The sequence below is a fragment of the Atractosteus spatula genome, chromosome 1, assembly GCF_055471065.1.
Source record: "Atractosteus spatula isolate fAtrSpa1 chromosome 1, fAtrSpa1.hap1, whole genome shotgun sequence".
Lineage (NCBI taxonomy): Eukaryota > Metazoa > Chordata > Actinopteri > Semionotiformes > Lepisosteidae > Atractosteus > Atractosteus spatula.
This window is the reverse complement of record NC_142706.1, coordinates 19,208,195-19,228,602: the sequence shown is the minus strand read 5'-3', so window position 1 is coordinate 19,228,602 and position 20,408 is coordinate 19,208,195. Positions and strand designations below refer to the sequence as shown.

Below are 20,408 nucleotides of genomic sequence, written 5' to 3'. Positions count from 1 at the left end.
TGATCTAGACAAGGTCTGGGTGGTGCCATAAACTTTCCACTTCTTAATGATGGTCTTGACTGTGCTCCATGGGATACTTAAAGCCTTTCAAATCTTTTTATACCCATCTCCTGACTTGTGCCTTCGCACAACTTTATGTCAAAGTTCTTTGAAAGCACCTTTCTGCCTATAGTGGATTCTTTGCTTTGAAATGCACTTCCAAGCAGTAGAATTCTCTAGAAACAGCTGCTTTTATTCTGAACTAATCATAATCACCATAATTGATCACAGATGAGAGCCAATTAGTTTGTTGTGTGATCTGTAAGGTGATTGGTTATACCTGAGCAAGTTTACAAATGCAATTGTAAGGGGGGGTGTTCACTTATACAAATAAAGTATTGTACTGTTGTAATATTAATTTTCAGAATGTTATTTTCACTTGGCTAATGTGGGTTACTGTGTGTAAATAAAAATGTAACAAACCTAATTTAATTTTTATTTTCAGAGTGTCATACAACAAAAAGTACAAATTCTGAAAGGGGGTGGAGACTTTCTATACCCACTGTATTTACTTTAACTTGACTCATATTCTGCCAGTGATATTTGATATTAGAATTGATAGATATTCTTCCCAGTCCAGTGTCTTACTGTATTTGTTTGATAGATTAGTAGACGCTTTACATTACCTTTGATTTGTACTAAAGTGTGCTTAAAAATAGAGGGAAATGCAAGAAAATCGTATTAAACAAGTGAAAAGTTAAATACAAAAGGCACTACAAATAATTCAAATGCTATGAATTTTTGATTAACTAAAAAAAAATTCTTCAAAAACAAAAAAAAAGGAAAAAGAAAAAAACTTCTGGAAGTTAACCACAACATAACCGTGTTTTGCCCGTCTGACTGACTCCGTTTCAACGGGCCTGTGCATCTCCCTTTACCCATCTTGACTATGCAAAATCCAGTCAGCACTGCATTTCAAAATAATTCAAGTAGAATTGACACGATAAACCATACAAAATAACATTAAGTTTACTTTGGTAAAAGCAATGGAAATTGAATTGTATCTACTTTACACTGATGGTTGGTGCAGTCTTCAAAAATATATAAAACACATGCATTCAATATTTATTATTCGGGTGAAGAATACCAAAATATCCCCAAAAAATAAAAAGGAGGGTTAATGAAGGTAAACTCGTTGATTATACACCAACTATGTTTGCAAGTGTGGAAGACTTATTTTTCTACATATTGCACTCCCACATCCATTCTGTCACCTCTTTAGAAAGCTGTGGTCTCCTTTGCAATCCGTGTAGCACTGCACCAATGCTTGGAATGTAAAGAGATACAGATAATGGCGGATAAAATGGAAACGCCAATGTAAAGTCACTTGATACGGCTCTGGGCCACCACATGAGGCCAGTATGTGCTGTGACGAAGTCTACAAATACCTGGCATTCTACACCAGGGGTTTGGCACCCCTCTTCCAGGAGAAAGCCAGTTAACTCATGGCTGGTTGATGGAGGTGGAAAACGCTATCTAAAATGTTGTTCCAGAATGTCCAATGAATGCTGAATTGGGCCCAGATCTGGTGACTTAGAAGGCCATGACAAATGGATAATAGCAAGTTTGGGCTCTGTGGATGTGAGTACTGTCATCCTGGATGACACCCTACCTGGTAGAAAAGAAATGCTGCAGCAGGGGATAAAGACGAACACCCAGTAGCATAAAGTAGCAATTAGCTGACCGTGCTTTAAAAAAAAAAGAGTGCTTCCAAACCATGCAAGGAAAAAAAAAAGCACCTCACAATATTAATGAACCACCAAAACCTTTCCCTGTTAGAACACAGCACTCAGGGCTGTAGATGTGTTTGGGTTGGTACCACACATGCACTGCTCTGTTGGTCGAGAACATGGAGAAAGGGGCTCTGACCACATGGAAGTTCTCCACTTCTCGTTAACCTTAACCTTTGCACCACTGGACTTGCAAACCTGCAAAAATACCCACCTTTACATGGTTCTAGGCAGACTGTTTTTCATTCAAATGGCTTCTCACGTCCCGGGTAGAAGTTTTCATTTGATTTGCAGTTGCTTGCCTATTTTGCCTTGTCCTTTACTTAATGCACAGATATTGTACAAACAGTGCTGCCCTTTAATTTTCCCCAGAGTTCCATTATGATATCAATTTATACACTGATGCTCAATAAAAAACCAGCATGAATAGCCTTATTCACAAATGCTCCTATCAAACGAACATCAACAATCACTGATCTTTCAGGCCCACTGTAACTTCACAACTGTGCAACAGGCAACCAACCCAGACCAGCAGCATATTTAGACATGAAACTAAGCATACCAAAATATTTGCTTAATTAATGCATGAGACACATCAGTCAACATCTTACTTTCAATATCCATGGTCTCTCTCATTAACTCATGTGTTTCCTCACACATATAGAGGTGTGGGACATCAGGCTGCAGAAAAGTTTACATTACACATATCTAAGAAGCTTGTTTGAGCTGTTACCACACTCAACTGAGAAGTTGGTCTCAGTGTTGGACTTTTTTGTTCTGATGAAGAAATTGCCTAAGTGTAGAAGTGTGTGCCGAGTTTGAAACATCAGTGATAGCAACAAGATCTAAAAGGTAGGCTAGACTGACTCGGAGACCAAACCACAGGATGTTATTGCGAGGGGATCCACAGCCATGTAAAACAATGGCAGGTGGGTGTGGATGTGTAAAAGACATATTGAAAAAGAAACTTTCACCTGTGAAGACAAATTGGTGAACAACTCACAAATTGACCCTCCTATGACTGTCACATTTAAAGGGGTACTGCAGTCCCAATTTGAAATTAAATTTCCGTAACAGAATAAACTGACAGTATAGAACATTTTTTCAAATTTCCAATTAAGCACAAAATATTTAACTTTGTAAAAGTACTATATGTTGTCACAAATCCCTGATCTCACCACGAGCGAGAGCGAGCGCGAGAATTTGTGCAAATTGCGACATGAAGCTGCCCTTCCTGCTCACTAGTCACTGCAATGACTAATGTAATATATGAGCGAATAAGTACAGGCCGTGAAGGAGACATTTAATCGGAGAAATGTTCCAACAGAATTCACAAGAAAGTTCCATTTACAGGCAAAACCTTTGTGAAGTCGAGAGCAATATTTCTATTGGCTTAAAAAAAGATCTATTCACAAGCCTCCTTGTTTACAATGTAATAGGGCTGTTTCACCTCATTGGAGGATTTAATGCCCTTTTCTGAATCGCAGAATATGGCACTATGCATACCTGGAAATTTAGTCTATTTTGTGTATAACCTCCAAGTTACATCACATTACGTTGTACATTTTACTTTTATTGTGGTTTGAAATGCACTCATCAGTGCTGATTCTTTCTAACCCCAGAAATAATGTTGCAGCTCCCCTTTAAGGTATCCAAAACAAGGTGGTCAAGAATACTACCCTTTACTGAGGAAAATATTGAAAATTCTAGATTACACACACTTCTACACTTAGGCAGCCAAAGTCTAAATCAAATAGTTTATCAATATTACTTCCCTGTACAGCCTATATTGCCAAGTCTGAATGATAATTAAGAGTCATTTTAAGATATTAACCTTAAAATAGAAATAGGGACGCACTGATATGGAATTTCTGGGCCGATGACGATAACCGATAATTAACAGCTTGCTGTGGCCGATACAGATAATTTTACTTTTTTAAAACAAGTTCACACTATAATCCACAGTATGACGCGTCATATTATTTAAATCACTGGAATGATGAGTTTTCAAATGATTAATTGGATTAGTGGTATTGAAACTCTTTACTTTGTTTCCTCCTCGCTGTACTTCTGCTGAACATTTGCTGCATATTGCAATTCTGTTGTCCTCTGCTGAAATGGCGAAAAAGTTCCACATCGCCGACACTTTAACTCTGCAGCAACTGTACTGTACCGAGTCTAGTGCGTCAGTGCGTACACAGAAAAAAAAACTAGTCGGCCAAACAAAAATAGAGCACAGCATTATGGGTGGTAATTATCAGCTGTAATTCCAATTTCAGAAAGAAAATAGGAAAATTTAATCATTAATTGGAGAACAATATATCAGCCTCCGATACATCGTGCACCCCTAAATATAAAAAATATTTTGTGGATATTACAAACATGTACTCAAGTCCAACAAGAGTAAGTAAGATGTTTAATTACAGCACTGACTGGAGGCTTCTGCAGTGCACACTTCACTTTGGGAATTCTTCATGGTCTACAACTCCACAACAGACAAGACCATCTGTGCTCCCATCCCTAACATATGCTTGCAGAGGAAAACCATTTCCATTGCACCATGGGAAAAAATATTAAGCACAGGCCAGGTGTGGTCTCTGATGGAGAATAAATGATTACTGTTGTGTATCCAGGAAGTATGAATATCAATATGTAGTAGAAAAAAAATCCATTACAGCACATTTTCACACAGGACCAATGAAGGAAAGTGAGAAACAGAACAGGAGCCCAAAGTGCAGTTCTTCAACATCTTGTCACAAATATTGGACACTGACATTGAAACAAGAGGAATTTCTCTCTCGTCATTTTGCTTGCTCTAGTCATGCTTCTACATAACCTGCCTTTTCATACTTTGGCTTCGCTGCTTCTAATGAAAGCACTGAAACAAATATGTAACTGTCTCTCCTCACAGGTATCACACCACAGAACTGAAAGGTGTAAAATAAAGAATAAATCTGGAATACCATTTTTCATCACAGAGGTAAAAATCAAGAAATATTTAAGAGATTTTAGAGCTGCATGAAAAAACTCAAATTGTATCCTATTCAAGGTCAGAATGACGATGCCCAAAACAAATAACACTTAATGGCTGTACTGTATTGGCAAATCATTACCCTTTAAGAAGAAAAGTTTCTTTGCCCACTGAGATAAAAAGAAGTTCTTCATAAATGCTCATTGTTTGGGTCTTCATGAACTGCAATTATTATTCAATGACAATAGTTGTAATTTACTTTCTTTTCCAGTCAAGAACATTTCTCACTTTGTGGAAATACAGAGGAAGAAAAAAACGACAACTCGGAGTCAACTCCAGTGTAGAATCACAGAGAAAAACTCTTCTGCAACATCGTAATGAACACACATTCAATAATAAAAATAATGTTTTAAGAAGAAAAATTGTATTTTTAATCTTGGGCCTTTGAAACAATAGATGTGAAAATGGAAAACTTGACCATAACTAAAAAAAACAGGACTGCAGGTAATGTTTGCACCAGAGGCCAGTAATTGAGAAGTCACTCTGTACATTTAAGCAATATCTGAAAAGTGTGAATTTATTTTGTGTTAATGTTGTCCCCCTGAAACCAACAGGGGAGAAGCGAATTTAATGTCAATGAAAGTGAGCAAAGCATGATGAGAAAGTGGTTATGACAGGCTGTAAAACCTCTTTATAGCTTCCATTTTAGTTTTTTTTTTGCAGTGTACAGAATTAAAATAGTGCAGATGGATTTTGTGCAAAATTGTTCAAGAGAGGAGGGCAACATGCGGTGCAGTTTCTTTTTTCCCCCCAGCAGGTCCGTTTACTAAACAGCCATTTTAACATGATAAAACACAACGTACCACATATTTTGAAGATGGACTGAAACAAAAACAAAAAAACAAGCAAAGAAAATAATCCAAACAGCATGTATTTACTGTATACAATTAGCAGCCTAGCAGCTAAAAATAGAACAAAGGGCAAAAGTCGTTGGGGACTACCCAAGGAGGCATGGCATTATGGCCCCTCAAATAATCTCGGCAGACCTGAAACGGTTTCCTGCGTTAGTCAAAAATAACCAGCACATTCGTTTTGCCACCCAGCATGGCTTCCAGACTTCGACGCCTCGGCAGTCAAGTCATTGTGAAGGCGGAAAAGGTTCTCTAGCAGCCTTGACTCCACCTCTCGCTGACAAAGAGGAAGGCTGTACGAATACGTGTGAAAAGAGGAGGGCGATGTCCGAGAAGGAGGAAGGAGGGGTGGTGGTGGTGGGGAGGGGAGTAGTGGCTAAAACTTTGGCTGGTAGAGGGACACCCGCCCGCTAAGGCACCCAGAAGCCAGCTGGCAGTGTGTGGGGGAGAACTTGGTGGTGAGCACGACGTCGCTATGGGAGTAGATAGACCTGATCTCCCGCAGGCAGCTGGATTCCTTGGGCAGGCAGTCCACCAGTTCGCTGCACTGCCCGTCAAAGGCCATCAGCCGGATCCCGTAGCCGTAGGGCGAGCAGATGAGGCGGCCGTCGGGGCTGAAGCACAGTTCCTTGATGTAGCCCCGGCCCACGTTGGCCTCCTCGATGTAGTGGGTGAGCTTGAGGGAGCAGCGAGGGGAGATGGGGCGCACTGGAGTACCTTCCTGGAACTCGTACACACACGTCCACTGCAGAAGAGGAAGACCTGGTGTTACCGTTTCCACAACCTCCCTCAAGTACAAATACGGGAGAACCAATTCTGTGCTTCCTCACCTACGAGTTACTAGCTTGCGATATTATTTCACATTTTGGTTAAGTGTTTTGCCAAGACTCGTTAGAAGTGTCAGTGTGACGTAAGCTTATGCTTTGAGGCATTTTAGGTTTTTAAGCCTGCATCTTAAAAGGCAGAGCAAGCAAGAATAACAACTGTTTTCTGATCATGATTGAAAAATGAATATTCACTTGTTGATAACAGAATCTAATAATACTCTAGTCTGTACAATTAATTTTTTGCAAATGATGATGCTTATAATAGGCAATGGAAATCTCAAAAAATAAAAGCATAAAAATAGTCCAAATGAATTTTTCTTAAATGATCCTGCACTGCAATGCTTCCTTGTCACATACCTAATAGTTTAATATTTCTGTGGTTTTGTATTTTTGCTTGAAATGTTCAATTTCTGTTGTAGCAGCAAGGCTTATGTGGTAGAATTAGTATGTACAGAAAGATATTTTACCCTTTTCACCTTCAATGAAAAACGACCTGGGCAGTTCAGCTCCCGAAAATCATTTCCTTAAAAATTCTGGCAAGATGGCCCCTAACAAGCTGAATGTGTTGGGATTCTGACAAAAATTAGGATGTCTAAAGTGGGGTAAAGTGATAAACTATCCAACATCATCACGATAAGGGAGACATCCGGACTGAAGTCCTGTCTGGAGGTCTCGTCTATAATCCATCAACAGGCTAATCCACCAATGAGGAACCTGCTATAGGTGGTGAAGAAAGCTACACCTGATGATGTAATGACCAATTACCACTTGCAATATCTTGATTTAAAAGATACCTCACAGTAAAAGAAAGTTTCCGTTTCGCCCTCTGAAACATTCTGGCAACTTGATCGCAAAAGGAATTGTGTGTGACAGTAAACATGCTAGAGACAGACCTCCAAATTTTGTAAATCAAAACTTTGCCCAAGACTACTTCTGTAACAAGAGAAAAGATATCTGGTACAAGTTTTCAGAAGAGCACCCCCAAATATAATTTTGCCTGATCAACTGAATAATACATTTGGGCTTTTCCTGATACTATTAAGATTCAAGGACTATGCAGAGGAGGAGCTACAAAATACAGGCAAGCGGACTAAGTTTCACTCCACTCAAATCTCGACTTGACGATCTTCCCAAGTTCTGAGAGCTCGTGCTATGAAATCTTACAGCAGCGCAAAGCAAAATACAGACTTCTTTCCTTTTCAAGCGCAACATAGGTTATGGGTCACATAGAATTTGGCCAAGACTGTGACTGCATCCAGCATTTCACTCTCCAAGGAATTTCAAAACTTCATCTGAACTCTGCCCAGCCAGTGTATTATTCAGAAGTGAATACATTGAGTGTTGACACTGTAACCCTTGAAGAGCAACTTATTATTGCAAACAAGTATATATTTGTGAAATATTAATTCAGTTAAATAATTAAATGTTACTTGTCTTTTGAGTGTTTATGAATCTATCTGTATAAGACTTATTCTCGATAATGAGTTATGGTCACTACATTTTCAACCAACCATGTATTATTAGCTATAGTATATAGCTGTTATTATTATTTATAGTTACTGAATGATTGATCCTTAATATACTACAGATATACTGTGTATTCACTCGTCTTGATTCATTTTTGGCATTTTATTATTTGTGTAAATAAAACTGTATACTGTATCTTTTGATATATACAGTAAGCATGTTAACAGTTGTTTTGAGTTATTCCTAGAAGCCGCAAGGTGTTCTGGGACATTACAATTACAACTGTTTCAGTACATTCAAACCATCATTACTACACTCACTCAGTTTACCTGCGAATTCTTGAATGTCAATCCTAGATGAACAGAAATGGGTTTTGTTGTATATATTTTTAGTTCTCCTGTCCTCCATAAAGCACAAATCCTGTCTTGGAAACGCCCACACCTAGACAGCGCTGGCCTGTACCCACCTCCTGGTCATCGGTGTTGCTGGAGCAACGGATCAGGGTGGCCCAGCCCTTGGGGTGCAGCTGAAGGGAGGTGATGCAGTTGCCCCTGTCCCTCTCTCCGGGGATCTCTGGAGTCAGCACCTCTAGGCTGTTTCGAGGAGATGCTCCTGTTCAAACAGAATGGCCAAAGATGTGGTCGAGTAAGCAAGACTGCCAGCTCCTGATTTTTAAAAGTAGAGGACAGGACCACCACATGCATGTCTGTTCAAAATGCCATTAAAACCAGTTTAGACTTTAGTGGGCATTTAATTAGGACCCAAAGGTTGAAGGCTCCACGGCCGAAACGTTGTGTTCTCTTTCTTCTTAAACCTATTACTTGTTCCTTTGCAGCCTACACATGCTGACGCAGCTACCCACCTGAACTTTAATTAGAACCTATGTTTTACTTACTGTATACATCCAAGTACACAGAGCACATATAAACAAAAACATTCAAAACCAACTACAAAATGCTATAATACAGTAACTGTACCACAGACCTAGTGCTAAGAGATCATATGGATAAAGATGCTTTAGAATAATATGGAAACACCAAAAGATTCAACAGTTAGTTTTTTAAGACAATGGATAGTGTTGCCTGAAATTTGAGGAATTTGTTATAAAGATACAGTGAAACATAAGGATGGTTACAAAGGTTCTAGCTTTGTTTTTTGGTATCTTACTGAAAGTGTGCTAGTAGCAGACTGACCTACGGATCTGCAGCTTCTTGAAGAAAAACCTTGATGTTTGCTACAACAACAAGACTGGGTCGTTTGTGCCCTACTCCCACAACCCTTGGTGTAAACACATGCTTCCGTTCGAGTTCCGAGTTTGAAATTCCCAATGCAAATGTTGTTTCTACTGGTGTCCTTTGCTTCTGGTTTTACCGTTGCTTAAATCAAATCCTTTTCATCTCTGATCAAAAAGATTAAATTAATTGAGCCTATCAGTGCAAGACATTGTTTTTAGTCCAGCAATGCACTTGGTTGCTCTTTTCTGCCCGATTCCAGGTCACTAATGTTTTTCTTCTGTCTTGATAACCAATATTCTAAATGAGGTATTAGTAGTGCAATTTACAGTCTTTCTAGTTTAGTGTCATCTGCAAACTATCATCTGATTAGTTATAAAAATTTAGATCTCTCACCATCTTACTATAGATCTAAAAGAGTATTAACAGATTCTTAAGGACTACAACCTTCAATTTGAGAATGAATCTTTCTATGACTTGATAAAATTCTTCAGAACGTCTAAATGTGCCATATCATATACTCCATTTGACAACACTACAGTTGTTACTTGTTCAAAGGCCACTAGCATGTTAAACAGGATCTGTCTTTTCTAAATCCATATTTGAACCAAAACGATTTGGTATCATTCATTATAATTGTCTCTAGAACTTTTCCAGTCTTGAATTGTTCATCCTATTCTGTAATGAGAGATGCCTGTTCTGTCATTAGACTGAACCATTAGTGAAAGGAAATATTTCACCTTTGTTTTCAACTGAGTACGATTACCTTTTGATGCTAAGTGAAAACGTAAGAACTGGGGAGTAAAAGACTCATTTTACAAGATGAGTGATCTCCAATTAAAGAGACTGGGAAATTACAGGCAAGGATGAAACAATTTCTGCTAGTATTCATCTGAGAATCTAAAAATATATAAACTGTTGTGTGACAACTGGAATATATATATAATGCTTGGATTGAATTTTTTTTTAAATGTCATAACGGTTTCATGGCCAAACAACAATTTACACTACAACTTAACTGAGTCCAGTTCTTCAAGGTGAAAGCCTTAAAAATCCTAACATTTTAAATGAGCACATAGCCAACCTCAAATCCTATACTAAAATAACTACTGTTAATTTTTGAAGTGTGGGACACACTTTTATATACATCATACATGGGAGCTTACAGAATATTCTAAGGTTCTTCACAACTTCATCATACTAAAGATGTGCGTTAGCCAAAGGAGCTATAACTGACTTACTGAATTCACTGGTAAAGTGTGTAATACACAGACCACATGCAAATCAAGGGCTGAATATCGCATTCTCAACATTTCAGGATTAAAAGGGGACTGCAGAAGTCAAAGGCATGCGCATACCCTCCCTATGTGATGGCTGCGATGGGATCTTGATGGACTCATTGCCGTGCCGTGAGCTCCTTGTGCACCGTGAGCCAGACGTAGAGTTGTCTGTAAAACACAGTATCGCGCAACAGGTGACCTCCCTCGGAGTTTAATTATATATTCAACCCAGGGCACATACAACAGTGTGAACGTGAAACTGAGCTCTAACATGCTTGTGACAGACTTGAACTGCAAGTGGGATCTCTCCAGTTGTTTTCTGAACGTTGATTTGCTTGAAGAAAATGAAAATATGATTTCCCATACAAAACAATATATATTAGAAGAATGAATGTTAAAGATGAAAGTTCACCAAATTGTACTGGTGCAGGAAAAAGATATATAAACTTCTAAAATTAGCAGTTTTAACCAAGCTGCCCAAGCAGCAATATACCAAAGTGAGATTAAGTTCACACTTCAACAGTTTAACAGTTTACACTGCAGTCTCAATTTCTCAGACCGGTTATTAAATTTCTGTGACAAGAAAAATTTTACAAATTTCAAAACAAGCACAAAGTCTTGAACTTTGTGAATGTCCTATAAATCGCCATTTTGTCACAAACCCCTGGTGTTCCCATGGGCGAGAGTAAGAGTTTCCACGAACTGTGACGTTATGCGGCCCTTCCTGCTCACTAGTCACTGTAATGACTAATGCAATGCAATGTAGGAGTGAATAAGTACAAGTTGTGCTGCAGACATTTCACCTCAGAAAGGTTCCAATGTGATATGCATGCAGAGTTAACAAGAAAGTTCCATTTACTGGCAAAACCATCTGGAAGTCAAGAGTAATATTTCTATTGGATTAAAAGAGAAATATAAAAATAGTGTTGCAGTTCCCCTTTCATCGTGATTCTAAGCGTGGAAAAAGAAAGCATGCATATTAAAGGCCAACCTGAACTTAACGTAGTCCTCCTGGCCCTGAGAATGCGGTAACTCCCCACATCCAGGGATTGAGTGAGGTCTAGGTCGTGAAGGATCAGCAGATAGCCAGATGACGTGGAAATAAGCATTTTGGAGCAGTCTGGCGTAAGACGCATCCTCATGAGATAGCGGGTGTGAAAGAACTTCTTATGTGGGCAGCCGTCTTCTGTGAACCTGGAGGAAAGACATTTCAGGACTGTGACTAACATTCCTAGTCAAAAACTCCCCACCACCCCCAAGTCATAGAGGGGGAACTTCCCTTAAACCTACCACCTGGCTTAATTTACTTCTGATTTTCCAAAAAACAAGTATTCACTCCTGCAACCCACACACAAATTTGCTGCTGCTAGAAGTACATCTTTGTACCCTCCATTATTACTGTAGTTTCCAACATAGACAGCCATTTTGCTCCATCGGAATGAAAGCATGATCAAGCATTTCCATGCACTCCACTGGAAAAAGCAAAACAAACGTCTAAGAACCTTCGTTATTGAAGGGAATTGCAACTTTCTGTTTACTGTCAATTTAAAGAGCCATGTGGATGGCTGAAGATGGAAAGATCTGGGGCTTGGCTCCTTCGTTGAAAATGAATTTGTGTTTCAGAAAGTGCTTCCAATGACATGAGATGACTTATAGAAAGAAAACAGAAAAGTCAAATCACTGAGCTCCTGATGGAGAAGACACGGACAGACTTCATATCTAACAAGCCTGTCACACAGGGTTTGATGCAGTAAGAAAACACATTTTTATGCCAACGGCACAACAGTCCTATGGAAAACTGGACAATTACACATTTTTCATTATATACCCATTCCATTTAGGATAATCATTGTTTAGCCCCAGCTCGGCTCACAGCAAAAACTCCTGTACTGCATGAGGAGAATAAGGATGCCACTTGCACCCTAAGAGCCAGGCTCTCTGAGATATTTCTACAAAACCACTATGAAAAAACAAACAAACAAACCTCAGTTTAGACAGTTTTACCAAGGTTATTTTAAAAACAGTATGTATATATGAATAGCTTATTTTCTTTAGATTGCATTTTTATGCAATACCCAGAATCATTAATTATATTATCCTTCATACCAATTTATACTATGGAATAGTACTGTGACAGTATGACATTGACCCTTGATCAACCTTTTGACACTCTGCAAGTTCCAGGGTGCCTGATAAAAGTCTGAAGGAAATCACAGGTGTCGCCATTTTACTGGGATCCCAGTTACGTTCCCAGCCCTCGGGCAGTTGTGGAACACCTCCCTAGAGGAATCTTGCTCACCATCAACTACGGAGACCCCACCCCCATAGGGAATGCTCACTTGAGCGACATGGAGTAGGTCTATTTTTTTTAAATAAAATGCCCCCCTTTACCTATTCGTGTCCCATGTTATCACGTTGCCATCGAAGCCTGAGGTGACGAGCAGCCGGGTGTTGGTGTCGTATTCGATGTTCTTCACCCAGCTGGCGTGGCCGTGCAGGGAGCAGACTTTGGAGTTCAGCTTCCTCAGATCCCAAAGGGCGATCGTGGTGTCATCGGAACAGGTGGCAAAGAGGCGGTTGTCCAAAAACCTGGAGGTAAGATGAAAAACCAGGCTGGAGAATTGGAAACACACATTTACGAGCCCTTTGCCTTTAAATGTTGTATTTTAGATGCATCATGTCATGTCATTTGCCAAACCGCTTTATACCATATGGTGTCATGGGAAGCTGGAGCCTACCCGGCAAGCAACGAGCGCAAGGCAGGGTACACCGAGGACAGGGCGCCAGTCCATCACAGGGCAAGTGCAAGCCAATCATGCATGGGGACAATTTGGAGGCCACAGTAAAGGCCAAAGGAGAAAATTTGGCCCGGACACCAGGATAACTCCCTACTCTTATCGAGAAATGCCTGGGAATCTTGAAAGATCACCGAGGTCTGGACCTCAGTTTAACGTCTCATCTGAAAATCGGGGCCCACTACAGTATAGTGTCCCTGCCACTATGCTGGGCATTACAACCCACACAGACCTCAGGGTGGGCACCCCTCACTGGTCCCACTAACACTACTTCCAGCAGCAACCATAGCTTCCCAAGAGGTCTCCCATCCAGGTAACGCCTTGTAGAATGTGTTACTAAGGTTATTTAAAAACAGTATTCCTACCTATCTATGTATAGCTTATTTTCTTGGCATTGTCCTACTGATTTTTTATGTAATACCCAGAATCATAACTATATCCTTCATATCACTTTATACCCTGGATACTGTGAAACTATGGTACTGGGGCAAGCGGAATATGATTTGGCTGACCTTATGTTGTTAACGCAGTCTTCGTGGGCTTCAACCAGAGTCTTGATGTGCTTTGAAGAAATGGGGTCAAACAAAAGGACTTCAGTCTGCTCGCAAGCTACAGTCAGGACGGACCTAGGAGAGAGAAGAAAGCTTGGTCAAAAACACACCCCAAGTTTCCCCCATTTTTCAAGGTATAAGTTTGTCAAGCCAATGATCATGAGTCCTATCCTGGACACCATCACCTCTGTAGTTGACATTCTCTATGGCTTTGGGGAATTATGTCATATTCCCTGCTCTCTCTTTTTCAAGAGCCAAAAGTGGGATCAGTGAATAACCAGAATCCTTACTGATCCATGTATAGAACACTGTTCCAGTTTTCCTCATCCCACCTGCTTTCCTGACATTTATCACTATGAATCTTCACATATAATAAACTGACATCAAATATTTTCTGTAGAGTTTCTGTAGAGCGTCTACCGAGTTTGCAAATTTTAATGACAATTAACATTTGCAGATCAGCTATTATCAATCCGTTTTTTTCTTCCTGGTTAGTGCTTAAAAACATTTATTCCTTAACTTGCAAAAGTATTCTGTCTTTCTGTGGTGTTCCATTTTGTAAAACTACAAACAAGATGTCTACACACTTTATGAACTCAGTATTGTATTCAAAACCCAAAGGCTCAAACTGAAGACCCAAAAGAGTAAGATAAGTTGCAGAATAAATCAGCAAAAAAAACTCAACACAGAAAACTGAAATATGTCAATCACATAAATATTCTGAGCCCCTAGCTCAATATTTGATGGAAGCACTTCTGGCAGCAATTAAATCTGCAAATTTCTTTGGGGAAGCCTCTACCAACTTTGCACACTGGCTTACTGCAATTTATTCCCCCATTCATCGTGGCAATTTTTCTCAAACTCTCACGTTGCTGTGTGTAAAAAATCACAGATTCTCAACAGGATTTAAGTCAGACTTTTGACAGGGCCTTTTTTAAGGACAAGAACATGCACTTTCTAAAACTATGGTGTAGCTTTAGGTCATTTTCCTGCAGAAAGGTGAAGTTCTAATTTGTATTAGGTCTGATGTAGGTTTTCCCTCTAAGACTTGCTAGGACATTGCTCCATCTATGTCCAATCAGTATCGACAGGCTTCCCAGGCCCTCCTGATGATAAACAGAGCTATAACCATATGCTGCCACCACGGTGATTGAAAATAGGGGTGTTGTCAACTGAGTGATACATTATGTGAGTATGCGTCGGATATAGCTCTTTATATATTTAGTCCAAAACAAAGATCAGCTCTAATCTTGTCTTCACCGACCACAAATGTTTTTTGCCACATGCTTGCAGTATCAATCAGGAGCTTTGTTGCAAACCCATTTTTTTCCATTTCCCCCTATGTAGGCTGACTGAGGTGCAGATGTGTGGTGCAACATTGTAAGTCACTGTTGGCCTCACGGTGGTGTCCCTAACCAGTTTCCTTCTTGCCCACCTGCTAGGTGTGGAGAGACAAGATCCGTCAAACAATGTCTGGGTGCCTTCCATTTCTTAATGAACAACTTTGCCTCGCACAAAATGATTTTAAGGTGTTGGATTTTTTTATATACGCTTCTTCTGTTCTGTGCCTTCATACAACTTTATCCCCAAGTCGTCCTGAAAGCTCCTTGGTCTTGGACGTTTAAATCTTTGACTGAAATTCACAACCTGACTGAAGGACCTCAGAGAGCTATTATGGTGCACAGGCAGGGAATTCTGAACACCTAAATTCATGCAGGTTTGCCAGAGCAAACTGAATAGTTATGCAATCATGACTTTTCCATTTTCCTTTCCAATTTATTTATTTTTTGCTTTGAATGTGTGGAGCAGGTTGTGTATATAATCAATATAAATTCCTATTTCAAAGTGTCATGACTGCAGCAAACATGAAAAATGTGCAAGGCTCTTTACACTGATAACTTAATAGGTGAGCTCATTTAAGACCATAATTTTCTTAGTTGGAATACATTTTTGTGGATAAACTTGTATTACTAGAAGTCACATCGGATAAAGGTATTTCACCATCAAATCACATTACTTTCTATAACCACTTATTGCAGGAAGCACTGGGCGCAAAGCAGGATACACCTGAATAGGACACTTATCCATCACAGGGCACACACAGACACAAACACAAACACATACACACATCCTCCCCACTGATAGCTGGTGTGTGGTGAGCATACTGGAGCAATATGGCTGCCGTAGCATCATCGTGGTGGATGCCGCAGATTGGTGGTGGTGGAGGGGAGTCCCCATTACCTGCAAAGCACTTTGAGTGGAGTGTCCAGAAAGGCCCAATATAAGTGTAAGGAATTATTTAACACATGCACATCAGAGCCAGTAGTCCCACAACACAATTAACCTACCAGTATGTTTGTGGACTGTGGGAGGAAACTGGAGCACATGGCAAACCCAGGGAGAACGTGCAAACTCCTCGCAGACAGAACCCCAGGAACTGAACCCACTTCCCCGGCACTACGAGATAACAAAGCTAAAAACCGCACCACTGTGCCACCTCATAAAGGTATTTACCAAATAAAATCTGAAAAAGTAAGTAACTGAATATACCATTTCTTGGAGTCTGCTCAATGGAGTGTCTTCTCCATTCATAACTTATGTCTACCTAAAGGTGGACAAATTCAAAGTTCCAGATTTTCTGGGAGTCTCACTTTGATGAAATCTAATAATTTATATTCCCTTGGTAAAAAATACATCTTTTCCCAATGTTTGGTTTATAGAATAGCCACTACAGCACTTCTTGGGAAACTATGTCTTATATTATTCTACCCTAAGACTTATTACTGGTAGCCCTTATATTGCATTCCTCACTGTGATCTTTGCGTTGACCAATTGGCCAACCCTGCATAGTAATCTAATCATTCACTGGTTTAAGTTAATAACAGATTTTCACCAGGGAAAAAACAGTCTCTTCTTTATAATCTATCACAGCTTTCTGTGCCATATTATGTATATACAGTACGGTGCTCTGCAATCAGGCCCAAGAAGAGCAACTGACTTAGCCCCCAGATTCAAAGTCATGCCCTATACTGACTTACTTAACCTTTCTATTCTTCAACAAAGAATACTACAAGGAGACTTGACTCAAGTATTCAGAGGTTTCAAAGGCACTGATAAAATCTCTTTCTTCAGAATCAAACAAACCAAAGGGCATCAGCAGAAACTACAGTACATTAAGCATAACATGAAAACATTTAAAGCTGATAGGCTTTTTCACACTAAGGGATGTGGGGGCACGATACAAGGCAACACTGTGGCTTCTTTCAAGAAACAGCGAGATGAGATTGATTTTTGTCAGCTAATGGCACCCAAAAGAGCTAAGTGGGCCAAGCGATCCTCTGTTGTGTGTAGTTTTTCCTATGTGTATTCTGACAATGTTGAATGAGCTGTCAAGAACTCAGTTCCTTGTAGTTCCTTCGATCAATCTCTCTTAAAATCACCATCCATGACATTCACTCCATCACTAAGGTTCTCCAATCATGTTTCAAATTTTGTACCAACTCTTAAAGTCCCTAAGGTGTCAGATTCGACAGATTCGTTGTCATTCATCCATCTCCTAGTCAATTTTATCCTACAGTGGGTTGTGGGTGAGCCTATTTCAGGAAGCAAAGAGTGCAAGGCAGGATACACTCTGGATAGAAGAGCAGTCCATCATAGGGCAGACACGGACATACTTGCATCAGGGAGTTTTCCCAAGAAGTCAATTAACCGACCAGTATGCTTCCGATTTGTTGAACGAAATCCAAATTACCATAAGTCAAATATATAAACTCCATGCACAGATATCACCCTAAGTCCGGAATTTAACCCAGGCCTCCAATTACTTCAGGCAATTTCGTAATTAAAAATGAGGACTGCCAACGACTCCAAGCACTTTAAAAAACAACAATAACATCTGTTTGAATAAGCACTTATTATAATATCACGTTTTATAAACATTTATAGAAAAGACACAGGGAACTTATAGATATTGCACCTACTACGCGTGGGAAACCCATTTAAACCCTTAATGCATCTCGGTTTTTAATATAATTTATATATTTATTTATAACTGCTTGATAAGGACCTTCATGTAAACACTCCAATTAAATAGACAAACTACAAACGTGTACAGACAGTGATTTATTCACGTGTGCAACTGGGCTCCAACACATTTTAGAAACGTGTTCCAAGTTTTTTCTTCATTATTGCGCGAATGGCTGGCAGATTCATTGCAGCTGTTGTATAGTATAACGGGCAACACTAAAAATGGCGCAGAAGAGAATTCGAGTATTTGTTTTAATAAACGCAGTACTCGGCACCTATAACTCAGAGGGCCTAGCAATGTCACGCATATTTTTGGAAATAACACCATGCCCTCATTAGCGAAGAGACAAACTGAATGGGGAGGCTTATTCTTTCCTTTTCCGTTAAAAAATGTATCGACTCATAAAATAAAACCTTAGAGCAGTCGGTCACATTAAATACATATTTAAATAAATATTCTGCTCAAGTCCACTCGACGACAAATGAATGCACGTCGTTAATTCACTGATTACGACGGATGAAGAGACTTAACTGATGATAAGAGAACTGAACTGGATAATGTCACAAGACAGCCATTATAAAAGCAGTCGCCAGACCTGAAATTAATAAAAAAAGTAATCAAAAGTGATTTTTCTCGTGATCATGATGCGTGGCAGTCAAAACGTTTCGCACTACGCACTACTAAGTTTGATCGTGAACAGCAACGTTAACCACACCTGATCTGGCTATGACCCTCAGGTGCATGGGTGTTATTTCTGAATGTGGAAAAGCATTTCAGGGCTATGGACTCACGCACGCACAAAAAAAAAATCACAGTGCATTTTAACAGATCCACCGTTACAAGTAGGAGTTGCAGGCTTCGTCTTACCCATCGGGCGAGTACTCCAAGTTAAACACTGCTCCGTGCGTCCTGGTGCTCAGATTGACGGAGTCCGCTGGGTTCATGGAGCTGTACAAGCTCGTCATGGTCCTGAAGTTATCCCGGGCCGGGTCCACGTAGGCTCCTCGACCCAGGCATCTCTCTCGGAGCGACCAAAACACGTTGCTACCGCTGCTGCTGGGCGACCCGGCTGTACGGGGGCACGAAGAGCTACCTGGCTGCGGGGATTGCTTTTCTCCGGACTCGGCTCTTGAGCTCCGCCGGTGTCGCCTGAGCTGCCCTGGAGCCCCCTCCTCTACCTGCTCGTCCCCATCGGCGGGGCCTTCCCGTGCAGGAGCCTCCTCGCTAGGCCCGTCTAACCGGGATCGCTCGGCATCTTCGCTATCACTTTGGCGATCCGAGTTCATCGTGGGGGCGGGGGGTCTTCGGTTGGGTCAGCTGCGGTTTTCAGAGGGAAGGGAGGAGGAGATGTCGGCGTTCGTGACTGCGGTTTCCCCCCGCCAACAGGCTCCAGCTCCCGCTCCCCCTCTGCTTACTCTATCCCAGTGAAACCGACGCCGAGCCCGGGGTTCGCATTACGGAGGACCCGAAAAAACCGGCGCCGTCTACCCCGCAAGCAAAAAACAATCCCAAAGAGTCTCGGTGTACGTAATTTCCGTTTCCTTTCCCAATGCATCTGCCAAAACACTCCCGACTGACAACAAAAACTTGTTTCACCAATGTAAACCAGAAAGAAAACACATCCGTGGGGTCTTAAACGCAGCTCAAGAAGGGTCTGTCTTCTGCGTTTGTTCCAACCTGAGCAGTCAATTAAACAATTAACCTCTTCTTATTTATGCAAATATAGGATTTTTCATGTCTTTTGGTGTAGTTGATTACTTGAAACATACACTTCATTAAATGTAGTTACCTTGAGAAGACCCCGGTTTACAGTATTACAATGATTAAATTAGAGAAACACATCTGAGATCTAGGTGGAACAAAAACCAAAGACGCCCCCCCCTGCTATCCGGGGACTGAGATTAAGACTCTGGTTTAGGTATCATCGGTTCATCCCGGTTAGGATTATCAAAAATTCACGACAAGAGGACCAAGTTATAGAATTTGAAGACATTCTAGATAGTGAGTTTAATATATACTATACAGCGCTTTTAGGGATATTCTGTCTGAATTTTTGCAGCACATAACTTGTGAATTTACAAAAATATATCACCATGACAACATTTTGGTAAATTTATGTAAATATCTTCTTGTTTCCTAATATTTTATTTTTAATAAACTGTTGATAGAAAAAAAATGTTTTGAGAATGCACTGAAGCGTTTCATGACAGACTTAATACCGATTAAATAATGAGACCAATAGTTTAAAATTCAGATCTACAAAGCCATAGCATACTTTCTGAAATGGAATAATGTTCCTTGTGAAAATGTATAACATCCCACATGTGCCTAACCTAACTTTACTTCAAGGTTTTGCTTTGTCAAGCATGACTCTTATATCTGCTAGCGGTTTGGGGTTTGCCGTTAAGTATCTATTACGCAAAAGGGGCCAGTTTACTGTTAGCACTCGCATCACCATCCCCACTGTTCAACCAGTTACCAGGATTTTCAATCCATTGTTGCAATTCACAATGACTAAGCACCGGTGCTCTTTCATACATGTATAGTGCAGAGCATGTCCCTCCCACTTTTTTTTAAC

The 20,408-nt window shown here is 40.2% G+C and overlaps 1 protein-coding gene across 1 annotated transcript; it reads right to left on the bottom strand.

Moving 5' to 3' along the window:
- Positions 1 to 4,946: 4,946 nt before the first annotated feature.
- Positions 4,947 to 19,366, bottom strand: dcaf10 (DDB1 and CUL4 associated factor 10). The gene is made up of 7 exons (XM_088926791.1): positions 18,698 to 19,366; positions 13,765 to 13,878; positions 12,849 to 13,046; positions 11,449 to 11,651; positions 10,536 to 10,625; positions 8,412 to 8,557; positions 4,947 to 6,396 (listed from the first exon to the last, which is right to left on the bottom strand). Exons 1-7 carry the CDS (start codon positions 19,114 to 19,116, stop codon positions 6,028 to 6,030), a joined length of 1,539 nt encoding a protein of 512 aa, XP_088782917.1. The 5' UTR covers positions 19,117 to 19,366; the 3' UTR covers positions 4,947 to 6,027.
- Between the last annotated feature and the right edge of the window lie 1,042 nt (positions 19,367 to 20,408).